General features: G+C 34.8%; 1 protein-coding gene across 1 annotated transcript; it reads right to left on the reverse strand.

Moving 5' to 3' along the window:
- Positions 1-15,240: 15,240 nt before the first annotated feature.
- Positions 15,241-15,981, reverse strand: LOC130981212 (uncharacterized). Its single transcript, XM_057904822.1, has one exon. The coding sequence runs from the start codon at positions 15,979-15,981 to the stop codon at positions 15,241-15,243; it is 741 nt and encodes a 246-aa protein (XP_057760805.1).
- Positions 15,982-16,308: the final 327 nt, after the last annotated feature.

Raw genomic sequence — 16,308 nt, forward strand, 5'->3', positions numbered from 1 at the left:
CATATAGATCATCTTCCAGAAGGATCTATATGATCTCTCCTCTCACTGTTCAATATACCAGTAATCAAGATGACCCCCCAGTTCACTACTTTGAAGAAGGAAAGCCAGTTTATGTCTCACACGTTAATGACCATTTCATATGGCCATTTCATTCGTGAATACTTGTCACAAGGATATACTCACCTTCACCTTGGAGCCATAAGGTTGATTCTGACCTTACATGGCAGAAAAGGACTGCCTGTCACCGCAAAGATTGCACTTTTGGATACCACCTTCAAGGAATACCAACATGCGCTTATTGGAGCACTTGTATCCACTCTCACTAATGGGAGTGTGATTCTCACAATCTCGCCAGATTTCACTATCAGGCTTACAGATCCAACCCTTTCCCACAGGATTCGAATACAAATTCAGTTGATTGGTGTTACACAAGACGCCAGTGCTGAACAAGCAACACTCCATCACCAGGTGTTGTACAGAATCCAAGATCACGCCCTGGATCTGAACCTTCCAAATACTACCCATGATGCTCTTTTGATGTTCACCGATAAGAATCAAGGTCCGGCCATAGTTAGCATCCCAAGGATGATCCCTCCAGAAGAACTTGCTGCCATAATACCACTGGAATGGATTACTAACTATGAGAGAGCTTTTCCACAAAGCACTCCTGACATCCATACAACAGCACCACCAGCGGTCACACGAGAAACTGACGGAACAGTCAGAACGGTTTTTCAAAAGCCAGGAACGGAAGGACGACCATCCTTTTCTAGACAGTCATCTTCCAGAAGGATCTATATGATCTCTCCTCTCACTGTTCAACATACCAGTAATCAAGATGACCCCCCAGTTCACTACTTTGAAGAAGGAAAGCCAGTCTATGTCTCACACGTTAATGGCCATTTCATATGGGATGTTGATCACAGTATGTGTGACTCAGATTGCGACTGTGATGCTTGGGGAGAATCAGAGGATGAGGACTACTACAAAAAGAAGAAGTCCAAGAAAAACAGGAAGCAGAGCTGTACTGCCCCTCCAAAGTCCCATCTACCAGATGACCCTGAAGAACCACCAAAGTTTTACCTAAGGCAGAAGAAAAAGAAGACCCTTAGGTCTCAGTTCTCAAATCCTATTGCTGTACCATGTATAGCAACCCTCAAGCCTTATGAGCAAGAGTTTCCTCCTTTGCAGATTTCCACTGATAGTCAAAGGATCACTCGACGGCCATACATAGCCCCAAAAGGAGTAACTCCACAAGGAGTCCAGTCAACTTCACCTCAAGATGAGGTCCTGAATTGGCAAACGGAGAATGCTGTTAGCCAAAACAAAGTCCTGTTAAGAATCGATCACACCTTGAAAACACTCGTTGAAAAGACAGACAACCTGTCCTCACAAGTGTACTCAGTTCAAACCCAAGTTGATGAGCTAAAAAATAGACTGACCATACAAGCCCAAAAACTTGACCAAGACCTAAAAACTTACATCCAAACCCATTACTTTGGCCCAGATTTCCAAAAGAAAGACCAAGAGCTTACCCGTATTAAAGCCCAGATCAGACAAATCGAACAAGACCAAGCCAGACAACCCAAGCCACAAGCTTTGACCACAGATCCATTAGCCTTATATCCACCACAGTATCCCATATACACACCCACTTACATTCCTCCACAGCAGCCAACCATAAATGAACCTGATTATGACAACATCTTTAAGACCCATTATCACCTTGCCCGAAGACTACACACAAAGCCTAAGCCACACCCGGTCCAACCTACAGGACCTTCACAAAAAAGGACGCATAATCCACCATGGTCAGAAAGAAAATTTCTCAGAGGAGAAATCTCTGGGGAAAAAACTGAGATAATTTCCAAAGGACAAGAAGAACAGGCACCAGAAAGGGAGACAATCGGAATGATTAATGCAGACGTCACTTCAAGTGACTCGTTTGAAGAAGTAACGTCTGACTCATCAGACTTTTCGATTGAAGAATCATCTGAGGAAGATCAAATTGCAGACCTTTCTGCAATAGCAATGGTTGATCAGGCCAACCCAACCTCAGAAGAAGAAGGAGAAGGAATAGTCGTGGAAGAAGAAGATGATAATCCTCCACAGATCAAGTCCACTCAGACAAAAGCAGGCAACCATTATTTCACTTTTGATAACCTTCCTCCTCACAAGTACAGAGAAAGGTTGAATGATTTTGGAGCCTGGATTGATACTAAGATGACCGGCCCTAATGCAGATATCCAGCAAGTACTCTCTGAGTTTGTCACTAGGATGACCGGCAACCTTAGAGAATGGATAAACACACTAAGTGAGTATGAGCGAATGCAGCTCACTGGTGGAAGTGCTGCTCAGTTTCTAGGAAGATTGCATAGAGAATTCCTAGGAGACATTGGGATTATCCAGCAGAGAAATTCCCAAGAATACTACGAGATGAAATGCTGTTCACTCAATAAAAAAGATCTTGAAAAGCATTTCAAAAGAATGCAGGCCAAATACTATCCCCTTGGAGGACAGAGCAACTCAACGCTTAAGGAAGTGTATCTTGCTTCACTTCCAAAAGAGCTCCTACCAGAGATACGAAGGACAATGACCATCTACCAGAAGGATATTCCGACAATAACCTTCGGAGAAATCTATCAATTGGCTCTAGCAGCTCTTGATAAGCTCTGCAATCAGCAAGATCTGTTCAAACAGCTAGCCAAGAATTCCTTCAAACTAAAGGGAGCGTGCAACAAGTCTTATCTGCAGATCAAGTGCAAGGATAAAGACTCCTGTGATTGTCACACAAAAAAGAAGCACCACTTCAGAAGAACCAGACGATCAGATTTCGATCAAAGCCATTTCAGTAGGAGAAGAAAGTTCAAAGGAAAGAAGCGTTTCTTCAGAAAAAAGACTTTCAAGGACAAGCGAACCAACAAATGCTTTCTTTGTGGACAAACTGGGCACTTTGCCAAGAAATGTCCCAATAAGAAGCAAACGAGCAAAAGGGAGATAAAGATGCTTCAATCTCTACAAGATGCTGTCTTAACCCGAGAAGATGAAGATCTTGAATCTATCCTTGAAGAACAGTCAGAAGCAGATGAATATACAAAGTACATGCTTCATGATCCTGAAGACAATTCTTCTGATGATGAATACAGACCAATCCACTATATGGCACCTGCTCCGCCTCAACAGTGGATGACAGAAGGAGGATGTTTAGGAAGCTTAGGTTCCAAAAGAATTGACGGAATCCAACGACCTCACTTTAAAGTCAAACTTTTGGCATCCAAGTATGATGTGCCAAAAAAGGCCATAGCATTGCTTGATACAGGATCTTGTGCAACTGTTGTCAGGCCCAATCTCTTACCTGATGAAATTTGGGCTCCTCATGACAAGACCTACACAACAGCCAGCCAGGAAAGATTTGTTATTGACCGTATTTCCAGAAGAAATATTGGGCTACAAATATTTCCTGAAATGGTAATTTGGCTGAAGGTTCTGGGAAGCTACCTCCCTGAGAAAGATGTACTGTTTGGTTTTGATGCATATTACCAAACACAGGGAATGTCAATATGGCCTGAAAGACTAAAATTCAAAAAGAAGTTCTTGCCATTTCTCGAAAACAGAGGCATTTATGAAATTAGCAAGGCTCCTTCAGACTATGAAGCTATTCAGAACAGGTTACTGAAAACTTGTTGTGACAGTCATGACAAGTTTGATCACCCTCTTCCTTTATGGAAGAATCAAGAGTTCTTCATTCAATTGCCCTTTAAGAAGAATGAAGACATCAACCCTACCAAGGCAACCCATTCAGGAATGAATCCTGAAGATCTGAAGTTAGCAAAGGAAGAATGCGCTTCGTTACTGAAGCAAGGTTTAATTGAACCAACGACTTCCAACTGGGCATGCCAAGCATTCTATGTGGAAAAAAGATCTGAACAGATCAGAGGAAAGAAGAGATTGGTGATTGATTACAAACCCTTAAACCTCTTCTTGCAAGACGACAAGTTTCCACTACCAAGGATTGACGCCATAACTCCTCGGCTTAGTGAAGCTAAACTTTTCAGTAAGTTTGACCTCAAGGCAGGATTTTGGCAATTGGGTATCCACCCCAAAGACAGATATAAAACGGGCTTTTGCATACCTGATGCACAGTACCAATGGACTGTCATGCCATTTGGACTAAAGGTAGCCCCATCATTATTCCAAAAAACTATGATCAGAATCTTTGAGCCCATACTCCACTCAGCTCTCATCTACATAGATGACATCCTACTGTTCTCAAAGGACGGCCCAACTCATCAGGCCCTTCTGATCCAGTTTACTGAAATTGTGGAAAAATATGGAATAATGCTATCCGAAAAAAAGAGCCTTATTGGTCAGGCCCAAATTGATTTTTTGGGAATGATTTTCAATAATGGTTTCTTCCAGCCTGGAAAGCACATCTCAAAGGAACTGTTAAACTTTCCTGATAACTACCTGACGACAAAGCAGGTCCAACAGTTCTTAGGCATCATCAATTACATCCGAGACTTTCTTCCGGATGTGACGAGACACACAAGCCAGTTGTCAAAGTTACTAAAAAAGCAACCCCCACCTTGGGGCCCTGAACAGACGACAGCTGTCAAGCACCTGAAAGAGGTAGCACAGGAACCCCCACCATTGAAGATTCCTAGCAATGGACAACGCATCCTGCAAACTGATACTAGTGATAAATACTGGGGAGCTGTTCTCCTTGAAGAGATTGATGGAATAAGACATTACTGTGCGCATGCTAGCGGACAGTTCAAGGAGTCAGAAAAACACTACCATGCTACATACAAGGAGATCCTCGCAGTCAAAAGAGGAATTGAGAAGTTCAGCTTTCACTTGAGTGCATATCATTTCATTGTGGAAATGGACAATACGTCCTTTCCATCCATGCTGGACACCAAAGGGAAGATACTACCAAACTCACAACTTCTAAGATGGAAAGATTGGTTTTCACGCTATAAATTCACAGTAAAACACATCAGGGGAAACCACAACACCATAGCTGACTACCTTTCTAGACCAACCAAAGAACTTCCACCCAAAGTTCTTCATATCTTAACCATGAATAGAGCTTCACCACCAACCTTCCCTCTTCCAGACTGCCCTCAAGATCATAAGTTTTATAGAAGAGAACCTGGACCATTTCCTTTTTCCCTTCGACCTAGGACTGCTACTGAAGTCAAGAACCTAGCCGAAGAATGCCTGTTTTACTGGTTACACAGGCTCCTCCTTGTTACCCAAATCACAGCAAAACCTCAACACTTTCACCCAAAAACACCTTATCATATCATACCTACCATCAAAGGTGAAATTCCTGAAGAAATGCTGTGGTTCATGTGGGCGCTCTCTGTTCAGTACGATTGCGCCATCATAGTTCCTGGAATTGCTATGTACAGATTTCTCTGTGACAAAAGCTTCTCGGGAACAAATCTTGAGAAACTTCTCAAGATGTTTGCACCTATCCAATTTTGGAGAGGAAAACTCTTCAGTGCACTAACAGACCATGACATTTGGAACATTTCTGATAGGATGAGACACAGGTTTTATTGTGCCTTTGTCTTAAGAAGGCTATTTGCTTCCCGTCAAGGAATCCTTTACACCAGAAACAACATCAACATTATTGGTTATTCAAAGATATGGCCAACAGATGAGAAACACTGTCTCAACAATCTGGCCAAACATCTCACCTTTCACAACAATCCTGACGTTGATGTACTCACACAAGCTATTGAAGGACTCTCACTTTCATCAGAAGAGGAAGCTTCCTCCTCCAGAACTATACAGGAAGAATTAAGAGAATTCCAAACCAACTTTCTTGCTTCCTCTGTGATTTATCCTACACCACCACTCTACCAGGATGAACACCCATGGAATTCTCCTCTTGAAGATCAAGCCACCTATGGCTACGGAAATATTGAAGATGAGGAACCAGGATCAAGGGTCTATCCAATACCGCCAAGCCCAACACATGTGGATGCTGGAATTGAAGACGATGATACTGAAGATCAATACACAAAAGGACCACATGACCTTATGGATGACATTGGTGAACATGAGCCCATTACAAAATACAGTCCGTAAAGAATGGGACCCAGCAACAATCATAATATCCAGAAGTAATTATGATATTTTGTCTTTTATAATCATGTAAAATATGGTGTGACATAAAGTAAGTTTGTCCTTTTATAATCAAAAGGAGTGATGTGAGATAAAGCTGTCATAATGTAATCAAAGATAAGATTCCTTCTTATCTCTTAGTAGTGCGGTCCACGTGTCTGTATTCAAGTAGCTCGCTTAAAGTTGTTTGTCTTGTTGTAATGATGGATAAGATTCTTTCTTATCCTCCACTACCCAAGAGCCTCTATATATAGAGGGCTCTCCCATTGTAAAAAACCAGAAGTTGATCTTTCAATATAACCATTGTAAGATATTCACCATGAATACTCTCTAAATCTCTCTCTCTCTGAAATCTTGAGTCTCCAATATGCTTATCTTTGCTTACTAGTTTCACGTATGCTCTAGGCTTGCCTCATTCTTGAGGACCCTGCCTATCAGAAATGAAACTGATCCGATCCATGAGAAGTTCCAGTATTGGAAAGAAAGAACATATCGGCATCCATGACGATCTTGTCATAAGGTCCCTTGAATCCCCAATTGAGATGAGTTTAGTGGGAAATCGGGATAGAGATGACAGGATGTATTGGTCCCTTGGTATGTTCTTTCAGAAGTACGTCTGGATGCACCCCGTGGCACTTGGATAATGGTGACTATACTTTGACCTGCAAATGTACATGTGGTATAGGTGGGTTGAGAACAGTGGCGGAGCCCGAAATAAAATTTTGGGGGAACAGATAGAAAATAATTGTTAAGATGCTTTTGATATAAATTCTATTTAAAATAAATTTGTCTAACCTCATCTCTCTGATTTGGGTGATATTGTCAAATTTAAAACAATTTTCTAGGGTCAAACTCCAAAGAATTAAGGTCAAACTCATCAGATGCAACTCTTTGAACTTTTGGAGGTTGTATCTTACTTTTTTCGTAATTCATTAAAGTAGAAAAACTATCTACAGGTGTTAATATTATAAAAGTTATATGTTCTCCTTCTTGAATATTAGCCTTCCTCTTAAAAATTGCATCAATTCTTTGATTTTTCATGATTATTTTATATAAATATTTGAATATATATCCTGTAAAATATGTGAAAAAAAAGTTAGAATGACAAATACAAATTATCAATACTTATTAAATATTCTAATATTTTTATCATATAAAAAATTAAATTAAATAAACAGTAAAATATAAAATAATATTAAATACCTAACTTTTTATATTTGAACCCAAAGGTAGAGGGAGTGTTGTTTATTGAATAGAGAGCTGCGAAATGCGAATACACTCATTTTAGTCCAAATCCAACATGTTTTGAATATTTAAAACTAAAAATTACTGTGCAATAAAGCAAGAGATGAATATTGAATTTTGATATTTTAAGTCATAGCAAAGTATTTGAGCCAATTGAATTAATTTTTTATTTTTTGAAGAAGTATTACTAATTTTTTATCAAAAATTTGGGGGGCCGTGGCCCCCCTTGTCTTAACTAAGCTCCGCCCCTGGTTGAGAAAAACAATATTGTTGTCTTACTGAGAAAGAGATAATTAGAGATAATCGTAATCATTTCTGTGAGTTTACTACACAAAGACTTTTTCGTAATTTTGTACCTGGAAAATGATCCCTTTTTTTTCTGACGTGGGTTTCCAATTGGATCTCGCAAAGGTTAACTCCGCTTTTACTTTCATGAGCGCATACCTTCAACACTGCAATCGACCTCTCCTGCTCCTCCTTGAAACAAAGTTTGTGACCAAACTCTAATCTGATGCTACAACGAAGGGGCTTCCAATGACCTGAAAAATGGGAAACCCAATAGTGATTTGCGAGGTGAACTCGGCAAAGGTCCTTTTGCTGATTCAGAGTTGGAAGTTGGACTCGACAAATGGAAGTTGATTCAGAAGTTCATGTTAAAATGATAATCCTGCAACGAGCTTAAGTAAGGTGGGATTTGAGATGTGCGCTTTGTATTGGTATCTAGAGAAGCTAATCGAGCTGTAAATTTTCTAGCAAAGCTTGGAGCTCAATGTGAAGAAGAAGTGTGGTCGGAACCCACTGTTCGTCTCCGGCAAATTATGCTAAACGACGACGCAGCCTAACTTCTTTCTTCTATTCTCTCCCTGTTAGTTATTTTTATTTTTTATATCTTTTTTTTGTGTACAACAAAAAAATATTTAATACTTTTGTTTATGATTCAAATCTTTAATCTTTTACTATACTTTCATTAGCCAATTTACCATGGTCAAATGGGTTCAAATCCTTTGGTCATCTACCCTATATTCTACCACATGTTGTAATCAGATTGGATTTCCCTCCTTAGCCACCTTAGCCACCAATATTTACAATGAAGAATCTTTACAATGTGCACAATGAATTACAGATTTAGTTAAATACATATAAAAAATAAAAAACACTCCACAAATTACCTAAATAAAAAATTCCACTTAATTATTCTAAAAAAATAACCATTCCAAATCTTAATTTACCAAAACATTTTACTCAAATACCCTCTTTTTTTTTAACCGGCTATCACCCCACCTTCATTAATAATCATCCTACTTCACCGTTGCTGCTTGACTTGCCACACGATGCCACCGCGTCACTCACCCCTAATGAAAATAACCATCCACTTGAGGATAAAAATAATCATCCGCATACCTGATAAATTGAACATCTAACATATTTTAATTATATATAACTAAATCCAATTCAATTAAAATAATCATCCACATAAGAATTAAAATAACCATCCGCATACCTACTAAAATGATCATCCTAAACTGGCCAAGTAACTTCACTAAAAGACCGTGTTGAAAACGATGCAACAACTAACACTGCTGCTCTTCCTTCAACGGTTCAACAATTACCGATGACGGCCAGTGATGAAGATGATAGTAGGCAGTTCCTTTCCGTGGTGGTAAAAGATCGGTACACCCCGCCAGTCACATGCTTTCGGCACAACACTGAGAAAGGTTCGAGTTGATCAAACCATCCAAACAGTTTCTACAATTTTCCAATGACACATTCGACGTTCATTGAACTCATTATTTATTATTGGTGAGGCACCTATTGAGGCACTGGTGAAACGGTCCGCTAGAGACGGAAATAAAAAACTCGTTGATTCAATTTCAAATGAGAAATGAGAGATTAGAAATGAGAATCAGATATTGGCCAAAAATCAATATTTTTTCGTTCAGTGTCTTAGCCACGCGGGGGGCTTTACCTTTGCTATGGAGGGATAGCGGTGTCAGGTGAGGCTTTGGCAGTTTCGGCAGGAGGCTGCGGCAGTATCGATACGGCCAGTGGGGGTGCAGCAGCCCGAGGTGACGACTGGAGAATGATGACAGCGCGTTTTGAACGTGTATTAGAGGTTATGATGAGATTAGCAATAATCGTACGTAGTATGAATGCGTTTAAATGTTAATCCTAATTTTTTAAATTTCAAATTTTGAAATTAAATCATTAATTAAATTATTAATTTGAAATTTTACCTTATTTTTTTAATTCATTGTATACATTGTACACTAAAATGATTGATTCTCTATATTTTTTCATATATATATATATATATATATAATCTCATCTTTAAAAAAACTTGACATGATTGGTCTGAGATTTCATTTTCTTGGTCATCATGATGAGTCATAGGCTTAACTCTTTAATTATAAAATGCCATTTCAAGGGCTACTTCCAATTAACAAACAGAAAAAAGGGCTACTTCCCATGCAAGAAGGACTAGTAATGGATATAGGGTTTGATGATTAAAATAACATTGGTATTATGATGGTTTTATAGACTGTCATTATTTTGGCTAAAAATTTCGGCAGTTTTAAGCTTTATCATAACCAGCGGCATACTGTTTAGCGGTTTTTCAATTATTTTTAAAAAATTAATTTTTTATATTTTTATTTTTAAAATTTAAAATATAATAAAATTATTTAAATATTAAGAATAAAAAATTTAAAAACAAAAATATTTTTTAAAATTATTTAATTTTTAGAATATATAAAATTTATAAATTTAAATTAAATAAAAAATTAAAAAATTATTTTGTTATTATTATGTGTAAAAAAATTAAAATAAAAATTAAAAATATTATTTACAAATAAATTATTTATAAATGTTATTAGGTTTATTTATTTATTTTTAATAGTATTTAATTTGAATCAGAAATAAAAAATTATATTTAAAGTATTTTTTATTTTTATACATAATTGTAATTGATAAAACATATTTTTTCTAAAGTTTATTATTCAATTTTTAAAATTATTTTTAATTTTATTATTTTTTAAAATTGTTAATTTATATTTTTATTATTGTCTCAACGCTACTATGATCTTGTATGGTTCTCTTTTTTTTGTTTTTTTTTGTTTTATTTTCATCTTCTCTTCACCCGATGATTATTAATTATCACCAAGTATCATTATTATAATTTTTTATTTTGTCTATCACTTTACTTTATAATAAATAATTCTATTAATTTTTTTGAGTTGTTAAAATTTTGTTAGAAGAATTATTTTTGTGTTTTTTGAATATCTAAATGTATAAAAATCATAATTTTTTCTTGATGTGCATGTTAGTTATCTTATTTTATTCGATTAAGAAGAAATTTAAGACAAAAAATATTCAAAATTTTTGCTATATTTTCAAAATTTGATGTAAATAATTCTAAAAAATAATATCAAAATATATTATTTTTAACTAAATAATAAAAAATAAAAATACATCATTGTAAGTTTTTTAATTAATAATTATAAATTGAAGTCGCAGTTTAATATAAAATCTTGGACAAAAAGTAATCATTGTTATCCGCATTTGACTACTACTATATAAGTCTCATGTTTATTTTATTGTGCACATTAATTAAATTGTATTTTACTAGTTTGTTTTGCATGTTTTGAAATAATGTTATCGTATTATAAAGGTGAGATGAATTTATCATTTAAATATTATGGCTAAAAAATAATTACTTAAAGTGAAACACTACATAAAAAAATAGAAAAATTTTGTAATTAGTTAGAAATTTTCATCTCTCTCTCCTTCTCTCTCCAAACTCAATTTTGTTATGAAATTTTTTTAGATAAAAAATCTTTTTAACTTCCTATATAATAAGTATTATTATTTAAATTATCTAATGCATAAAATGTCACATCTTTTTATTTATCCTAAAAAATAAAGTTAATTTTTGTTACTTTTTACTTTCTTTTGATTTTCTAAATTAGCCTATATATTATCAACTTATTTCTATTATTTATGTAATAATTTTTCTCTTCTAGTAGTTATGCATTAATAAATATTAAATTACCAAAATTTAAATCTATTCTCTTAAACCACTTTTTAATCATATGATTTAAATCGTTTGAACAAGAGTTCTTTAGACTCTAAGATTTTTAAAATAAAAAAAATACAATAAAATAAATTAAAATACCTAATAAAATAAAATAATTCAAAAAATAAAATATATATAAAAAATTAATAAATTAAAACTTACATGCCCCATGAAATAGAAAAGAAAATAATAATGAAGATTAAACTAATAAAAAATATATATTCAGATATTTATTAGATTGTTAAATTATTTAAAAAATTAAAATTAATTAACAAAATTCTTATCTTGTCATATTTTAATGTTATATAGAGTTTGTTCACTCTATTATTAGTATATGCATGTTTTTTGTGTTTTTTGTATGACAAATACAGTGATTTACATAATTAAATATCAAATCTAGTACTTTAAATAATTAATCATTTAGAAAATTAACATACTAATATTTTAAGAAATACTTGATAGGTGTAATTTTTTTGCATGTTTTATATACCAATTAAATAACTTAACTAATATGCCAAACAAATAATATTGAGAAAGAAGTTACGGCATGAATTTTTTTGTAACTGGTAATGAAATGCATTGTAAAGTTAGTTTTAGATTATGTTGACATTTGACAAGGTTAAAATAAAAAAGAAAAATTGAACACTAAATTTTATGTATTAACATTATATATTATTATAGATGTTTAAGTATTTTGTGACGATTTTCGTTGATTGTGACAGTTTAAAACTGTCAGTATCGTTTAACTTTTTTTCAAATTTTAAACTGAGATGAGGGTGCATGTAAAAACGTAATTAGATTATTGCATGAGAAACTAAGAGTGGGAGCAACGGCACTTTAATATTATTCTATAGTTGGGTTGAAAATTTCTTAACATAAACTCTATTTGCATCCAAAAGTTTTCGATCCAACTCTATTTACCAAAAATTAATAAAGATAAAGAAAAAAAAAAGTAAAAATGTGTGAAAATACATTCAAATCAATGCTGCACCTATCCAAATTTATTACAAATATTATTCTTAAAACCTGTATAGTTTCACATACAATTTTGTCATATTTGAACTGCACCATCTGATTCGGCCAAAAAAACCTATGAACTTGTAATCTATCCAATTCGATTAATTATACAGATCAAACCTATAATTGAATTTGTCAACATTGGTCAAATCTATGGAAACCAATTATCCGATCTAACCGACAAAATTAGGAGTGGAGCTAAAAATTCATTTGGCTTTTTTTGCCATTAAGACAACTGTAAAATGAGTGATACTTATTATATATATATATATATATATATATATATATATATATATATAAATATAAAATAGAGTTTTGATTAAATTATATTTTATTTTGTATTTTACATATTTATTTAATTTTAATAATTAATATCAAAACAAACAATTCAACCAATGAATATCGATCAAATCCAATAATTTAATATCTTGATCGAATCAATTACTGATTTAGTTTTAATATCTACGGTTTTACACAAATTTTAATTGAATTTGTATAGTTTGAAAGTTTTGAATCAAATCCTATACTTTTTTTTTTGCCGTATAAATAGGTAGCTTTTATTCATGAATAGATTTAACAGTGTTAAAAAAAATAAGATTACAAATATTAGTTTGAGCATTTTTTATACACATTTTATTTAAATTGATAAGAGTTATTTTAGTCAATTTATGAGTTATTTCATTATCATTTTTTTTATATAAGAGAACTCTAGCGATCTTAAACTAGTTGCTAATTAAAACAATCAACAATAAAAGACCTAAAATAATTATTTTGACTCTTGTTAAATCTCAAACTTTGAATAACTTCTATATTATCATTCTCCACAATAACATCAAAAAAGTAGTATTATTGGATTTTTTCTAAACCCATTAAACAAGCTAATGCCTCAGCTTCTTGGGAGTTATAATACCTCAGCTTCTTGGGAGTTAAGGAATAAGTCTCCTTTCCACGTGCTAGTCATTAAGATGGCACCAAAATCATCTCTTGCCACTATTTTTATGCTAACCAATCCATTATCTAAAATAGATGTATCCACATTTATTTTAATGGAATTCGTAGGTGGACAAACCCATCTTTCGGAGTTGTTGGATCTAGGAGGAGGTGATTGGAGCTTGGCTTCAGTGATTCTCAAAGCAAAAAAGAACTCCTCATGCTTTCTTCTTGCTCGATTAACTGCTTCTGTAGAAGATTCTTTTTTATTCTCGAAAATAAGATGGTTAGGGCTTGTCCAAAGAGATAGAAGACAACTGCACAACAAATCTTGATCTTGCGGATTAAGCGATTTTAGCAAAAATTCAATCCACTCTGGTGCTTTCATAGATGAATTTATAGTCGTTCGAATTGCCAAAGGGGAGTGAAACCAAAATCTTCGAGAAAATTTGCAATTCTTGAAAATGTGAGTTTCAGACTCTTCGTTCTTCCAACAGCGAGGGCAGAGGGCAATACAATTGACATCTCTCTTTTGCAGGTTCAACTTTGTTGGCAGTGATTTATTAAGGATTCTCTAAGCACAGTGAAATGCGCGGGGGTGGACTTTTGCTTTCCAAAGTTGTTTCCATCGAGACTTTTTTGGATTTGGTGATAGCCCACTTCTATTCCGTAGTTGTTCTTGCTTTATGATCTTGTGGTACGCATCCTTGACTTTGTACTTCCCATTCCTTGAGAATTTTCAACAATATTGATCTTGTTGTGCTATTATTGGATGTGAAATTCTTATGATTTTTAAGGCTTCGAACTCCATGAACATGTTCCTGATTTTCAGAATATCCCATCTATTTCCTTTATCATTCATTAACTCTCTAACAGTTGCATTCTCATCTAAAGTATTAATTGGGCTCCATATTCTCTGATTGTTCTGTTCTAGTAGCTATGGTACCCCTAAATATTTATAGACATTCCATTTTCTATCTTCTATAGCCCCCCCAAATCAAAAACTTTTTTTGCATTCAAAATACTTCTCCATGTGTAGCTTGGTGCATAGCCTGCTGATGCTTTTAGCAAACTGGTTCTTGAAAAATGCTTTGCTTTTAGGACTCTTGCTGCTAGAGACTCAGGTCTTGTCATTAATCTCCACCCTTGTTCTGTCAAAAGTGCTGAATTAAAGACCTCAAATTTTCGGAATCCTAATCCACCTTCTGATTCGCTAGAACAAAGTTTATCCCAATTGATCCATTGTATCTTCCTCTCGCCGCATTCTTATTTCCTCAGTAAAATTTTCTTATTATGGCATCTAGGTGTTGGCAGAGTCCTTTGGGTATTTGAAAGCATCCTATGATATAAGTAGGAATTGACTGTACAATTGCTTTTATCAGTGTCTCCTTCTATACTCTTGAGAGATATTTCTCCTTCCATCCCTTGAACTTCTTCCAAACTCTCTCCTGGATAAAATCAAAAACCTTTTTTTTATCTTCCCACGAAAGTGGGCAAACCCAAGTACTTTGAATGTTGTTCCACCGCCTTTATCCCTAACTAGTCTTGGATAAGATTTTGTCTGATAGTAGGCACATTTTAGTTGAAAAAAATTTCTGACTTATCCAAATTGATTCTTTCCTGAAGCTGTTTGGTATTGGGTTAGAACTTCCTTAATACCCTGAATGTCTTGGTCAGATGCTCTAGAGAACAAGATACTATCATCCACAAAAAATAGGTAGTTTATCTGGGGAGTTTGTCGAGCAACTCTAATACCTCTGATAATCTCACTATTTGATTAGGAGTCCTGAGAGTACTTCCGTACATAAAATAAAAAGGTAGGGAGATAGAAGATCTCCCTACCTAAAACCCCAAGTTGGTTGAATTGGTTTACTTGGGATTTCATTAACCAGAATTGAGAAAGTCACCGTCGAAACACATCTTTGGATTAAATTCACCCATCTTTGTGAGAAACCCATTAATATCATGACCTCTTTCAAGAAGCAACACTCTATTCTATCATATACCTTGGCCATGTCTGATTTGAGTCCAATGTACCCCTTTTGGTCTGTCACCTTCTTCTTCATGTAATAAAAAATTTCGAATGCCACTAATTCTTTGTCAGTGATTAACCTGTCCTGCACAAAGACACTTTGTAACTCTCCAACAATATCCGGAAGAAGTTGTTTGAGTTTACTTGCAATAGTTTTGGTAACTAATTTAAAAACAACATTACATAAAGAGATGGGCCTAAAGCCTTTGGCATATCTAGGATTCTTGATTTTTGGAATCATACAAATATGGGTTGAATTAATAGGGGAGGGATCAACTTCATGATTTAGAATATTAAACACATAATCAATAATATCATTACCCACAATTCTCCACATTTTTTGGTAAAAGAGTACCGGCATATCATCGGGTTCTGGTGCCTTGGTTGGATGCATCTGTTTAAGGGCATAGGTTATTTCTTCAACAGTGAAAAATTGATCTAAGAATTCTCTTTTTTCCGCATTAACCATATTCTTCACTACATCAGCCGTTTGTCTTGCTTCCTCCGCACCCTCTGACCTAAAAATGTTATCAAAATACTCCACCATCACCTCTTCAATTTTCTCCTCCTCCTCATGTATTACTCCGGTGTCATTCTTGATGGCTTTCACCCAATTCCTACTCTTTCTTTGTGAAGTTTTTTGGTGAAAGAATATAAAGTTTTGGTCTCCATGCTTAAGCCAATTGGTTCGGGATCTTTGAGTCCACCAAGTTTCTTCCTCCTTAATTATTTCATCCAAATCCGCTTCCACTTCTTTGATTTGCAAGATGACTCCTTCTTCCTATTTTATGGTATTTAGGTGTTGAAGTTTGTTTTGTAGCTTTCTTATCTTCTTTGGTATGTCTCCAAAGAGCTTGTCCCCCCATCTATCTAG

Source organism: Arachis stenosperma, chromosome 5 (genome assembly GCF_014773155.1).
Source record: "Arachis stenosperma cultivar V10309 chromosome 5, arast.V10309.gnm1.PFL2, whole genome shotgun sequence".
Lineage (NCBI taxonomy): Eukaryota > Viridiplantae > Streptophyta > Magnoliopsida > Fabales > Fabaceae > Arachis > Arachis stenosperma.

What these genes read in the sequence shown, in the direction of transcription:
- LOC130981212 (XM_057904822.1), bottom strand. Translation starts at nt 15,981, where the DNA reads ATGGTGGAGTATTTTGATAACATTTTTAGGTCAGAGGGTGCGGAGGAA.